The sequence below is a fragment of the Mirounga leonina genome, unplaced genomic scaffold (genome assembly GCF_011800145.1).
Source record: "Mirounga leonina isolate KUSES-001 unplaced genomic scaffold, KU_Mleo_1.0 Mir_176, whole genome shotgun sequence".
Taxonomy (NCBI): domain Eukaryota; kingdom Metazoa; phylum Chordata; class Mammalia; order Carnivora; family Phocidae; genus Mirounga; species Mirounga leonina.
Genome location: NW_023270454.1, coordinates 22,048,026 through 22,052,176, shown reverse-complemented (window position 1 = coordinate 22,052,176; position 4,151 = coordinate 22,048,026). Strand labels below are relative to the sequence as shown.

The 4,151-nt window shown below is 36.5% G+C and overlaps 1 protein-coding gene across 1 annotated transcript; it reads left to right on the top strand.

Annotated features, from left to right (window-relative positions):
* Window positions 1-346: 346 nt before the first annotated feature.
* On the top strand, window positions 347-3,710 carry SMIM31 (small integral membrane protein 31; the record flags this gene model as incomplete). The annotated part of the gene is made up of 2 exons (XM_035023191.1): window positions 347-458; window positions 3,658-3,710. Coding segments are annotated over exons 1-2 (165 nt in total), but the record flags the coding sequence as incomplete, so codon positions are not given.
* Window positions 3,711-4,151: the final 441 nt, after the last annotated feature.

Sequence of the window (4,151 nt, the reverse complement as noted above, 5' to 3'; positions counted from 1 at the left end):
CTTCATGAAATGAAATACACCTTATTTTTATTCCCAGAGTGGTATCCAAAAACTCACAAATGTATATAAGCATCAACTGGCTCTGCCATTCATTCTTGTTCTCTTCTAATCTGCACGGTAAAGGCATAAATTCAGTTATACCAATAGTTATGCCAAATTTCAAAAAATCAGAGCACACTTGCCAAATGTATTGTTCCAGGTGCACAAAAGTATCTTAACAATTTTCAGTAAATCTCACAAGTGTTTAACTCTAAAATAAATAATTGTCGAACAAGCTGTCTCTGGATTAAAGTGTGCTAAGCCAATGTTTGGTCTCTGTTACAGGTGAAGAAGTTTGTGGAGGCTCATGGAGCTTCCATTCACCAGGCTGGAAATGGCATTCATTTTGTTGGCTTTTGTTATCTTTTCCTTATTTACTCTGGCTTCCATCTACACTAACCCAGACGAGAGGAATGAAGGTAAGAAGAGAAAGCTCTTTGAGGCTAGTCTCTATTTCTTTTGCTTTCCAATCATCTTTTTGTATGGTTTGATTGGTTTGGTGTCTATTCTGCGTGTGAGGATGAGTTTGTTTTGGGATGTGGCGTGTGCATGTGAGAAAAAGAGAGAGAGAATTTCTTACTAAGTAGCATAAAAAAACTTGTGGCACTTTACCACTATTTAAAAGGGTTAAAAGGAAAATGGAAATGGAAAAAATCATCACATGACTTCTGATCCCAGAATTTGGCAGATCTTATGCCTTGAACCTAATATACATGTAATGTAAAACTAATATATATACTATAAAATTAGATATTTATTTATTGATCTAATTTTAACTTTGGCCATCCTCCCATCCCTGTCCCAAATCAGAAATCTAAAATGCACAAAAAGCTCAATGTTTTAAAAAGTTTTTAAAGGTGATTTTTTTACAAGGCAAACATAAATGAGTTTATGAGAAACAAATTCCAGTATAGTATAGTAAGGAGTGTGTGCATGCATGTGCGTGTGCGTGTGTGTGTGTGTGTGTATTCAACTATACATGAGAAGGAAAAGGATTCGAGTTTTTTCTAATGATTTCTTGTCAAAGCCCAAACATTAGAAAAATAGAAGTATTTTAAAAATTCAACACCGCATGTTCACCTACTGCCAATAATAGCAATTGTTAGCAACAGAGTGTATAATTTAAATGGTTGTGCTTGGTATTTCACCATAGTTCAAGGCTCAATACAAAATTGATGGTAACTGGCCATTTTTAAAGCCAAAAATTTTACATATTATATATATATATATATATAATATATATATATTATGCCAAGGAAATTTACACATTTGTAGAGATTAAGAGAAAAATCATAAAAAGAAAATGGTGTTTCCTACAATTGTGATACCTCTCCATCAATTTTTGATTCTAAAAGAAGTTCTCTCAGTGAAACAAAATATTATTCTTTGTCTTGACGTATAACACTGATAGAAGGAGAAAACAAAAGTCACAGGGACTAGACAGTCCAATTCATACTGACATGCGGATTAGGAAACAAAGCTGGAGTCCATAAGTCTTTTCCTGCTCCACCCTTAAACCTAAGAGATGGAGCCCTCTGTTTTCAACCTCCTACTTGAGACCTAAGTTTTCAACCTCTAATTTGCATCCAAATCACCTAGAGATTTTATGAAAAAGTATACTTTTATTCAGTAGGTCCGGGTGGAGGCCAGGTAATGACAACACTCTAGAAGATAAGTCAAGCCACTAAAGCACACGTTCCTAGCCCCAGGTGGTCTAGGTCATCTATATGCAGCAGGTGAGGAGAGAGCTTGGGTATGTGGCTGGGCTGCCCACATGCCTGTAAACCAGGCCCTCCATAGCACAGGACGGATACAAAGGCAGGAAGAGAAGAGAGCAGAGACCACACTCTACTCTTGCCTCAGCTCCTCCTACAAATGTCAGGAATGGGTGAGCTTATATTTAAGAAAATATTTTTATATTTATATTTAGAAGATTCATAGTCATTCCTTAAAAATCAAAGTATTTTAGTGTTACAAGATTCCTGCAACTCTTAATAGTTTATGAATCCACTGTCTCATTTGTAATTAGCATTCTCTTTCTCTATGCCTTTTTATAAGGAAACAGTTAAGACAACTTGCTTTGTTAAAAGAAGGTGTAAAGTATGACAAAGCCCTTAGATATTTCAGGAAAATTTATTTGTTGAGAAACTGACCAGTAACCCACGTTTCTGTTCTTGTTACCATAAGGAGTCCTCCACATAAAACTTTTCAAACACTGTCAATTCAACAATCTTCTCACTGGAAGGAAAGGTCTGGCTATTTTGGTCTCTACCTGAATTTACAAAGATTATCTACCTTTGACTGCTTAGAGGTATTTAGGAATGTTGCTTTCATTCTGGACCATAACATATGTTTTAAATTGTAAACTGAAAACTTAAAATATAGCTCTTACTTGTACATTGAATCCAAAAAAGAACAGAATTTAGTCACTGTAGAAAATCATGAAGCCCCAAAGAAATCTTCTTGCTTGTTCAAGGAAGCTTCACCTAACACCACCTTGATCAAAAGTCCCCTGTGGACTTCAAAACCACACTAACATATTCTAGCATTACATACACATCTAAAATTCGTCATCCCAAGATCATTACTGTTTTCCTTTGAGATTCATAAGTACCTACTTCACTGCTATATTGTCTTTAAAATAATAAAATAAAATATGTGTAGCTTCGTGATTATAGAATTAATTTACAAGGTGCCTTTCCAAAGATATTTTAAGAGTCCACTCAACCTGGAAAAAAAATTGTTGTCTCATTTTGATGACTTAAAAATTGAGAAAAATAAAAGTTACATCATAAGATTGGAATTCAGAATGAGATAGAGCTTTTTTTTCCCAGTCCAGGACACTGTTTACCAGACTACCGGGTCTCATTGTCAGCATAAAAAACAATGATGATGGGGCGCCTGGGTGGCTCAGTCATTAAGCATCTGCCTTCGGCTCAGGTCATGATCCCAGGGTCCTGGGATTGAGCCCCACATTGGGCTCCCCACTTTGCGGGAAGCCTGCTTCTCCCTTTCCCACTCCTCCTGTTTGTGTTCCCTCTCTCCCTGTCTCCCTCTGTCAAATAAATAAATAAAATCTTTAAAAAAAAACTTAAAAATGAAAAACAATGATGATGACAATGTTTACTAGGCATTTTCCATGTAAAAGGCAGGATGCTAAGTGCTTTAGGTGTATTATTTCCCTTAATCTTAAAACAACCCTACGAGATAAGTAATAATAACCTCACTATTTTACAAGTGAGGACACTGACGTTTAAACCTTAATCTTAGATCACTCAGCTAATAAGCGACAGAGCCAAAGTGGAACTCTGTTTATAGGACTTGAAAACCTGTATATGTAACCAACATACTTCCTTTCCAGATTACCTTGAAAAAGATACTTGCTTTAAAAAAAAAAAAAAAAAAAGGAAGAAGAGGGATGCCTGGGTGGCTCAGTCAGTTAAGCAGCTGCCTTCGGCTCAGGTCATGATCCTGGGGTCCTGGGATTGAGCCCCACGTCTGGCTCCCTGCTCAGTGGAGAGCCTGCTTCTCCCTCTCCCTCTGCCTGCCACTCTGCCTACTTGTGCTCTCTCCTTCTCTCTCTGTCAAATAAATAAATAAAATCTTTAAAAGAAGAAGAAGAAGAAGAAGAAAGAAAAAGAAAGAAAGAAAAAGAAAGAAAGAAAGAAAGAAAGAAAGAAAGAAGAAAGAAAGAAAGAAAGAAAGAAAGAAGAAAGAAAGAAAGAAAGAAAGAAAGAAAAAAGTATAAGTATACCTCTCTTTATTTCTCCAAAGGAGTTTAATTGGCTAAAAATATATAACAAGATAAAACTACATTTCCAATAAGTAAAGAAGGGAACCTAGACAAAGAGAAAAGTAAGGGTGGAAAGCAGAAATGGGTGGGGTGGTGAGGAGAAGCCTGGCATACCATTTCAGCAAAGAGTACAAACTGCGCTCTTAAACATTCCTTCATTCATGTCCTGGCTCTGCCATTTGGTGACTCTGTGACTGAGGGCAAATGACACAAATTCTCAAAGCCCCCATTTTGTCATCTGGGTACTGGGGATGGTAATAACACCAGCCTCATAGAGTTGGAGTGAGAACTTCATGAAATAAAGCATATAAAACACAGA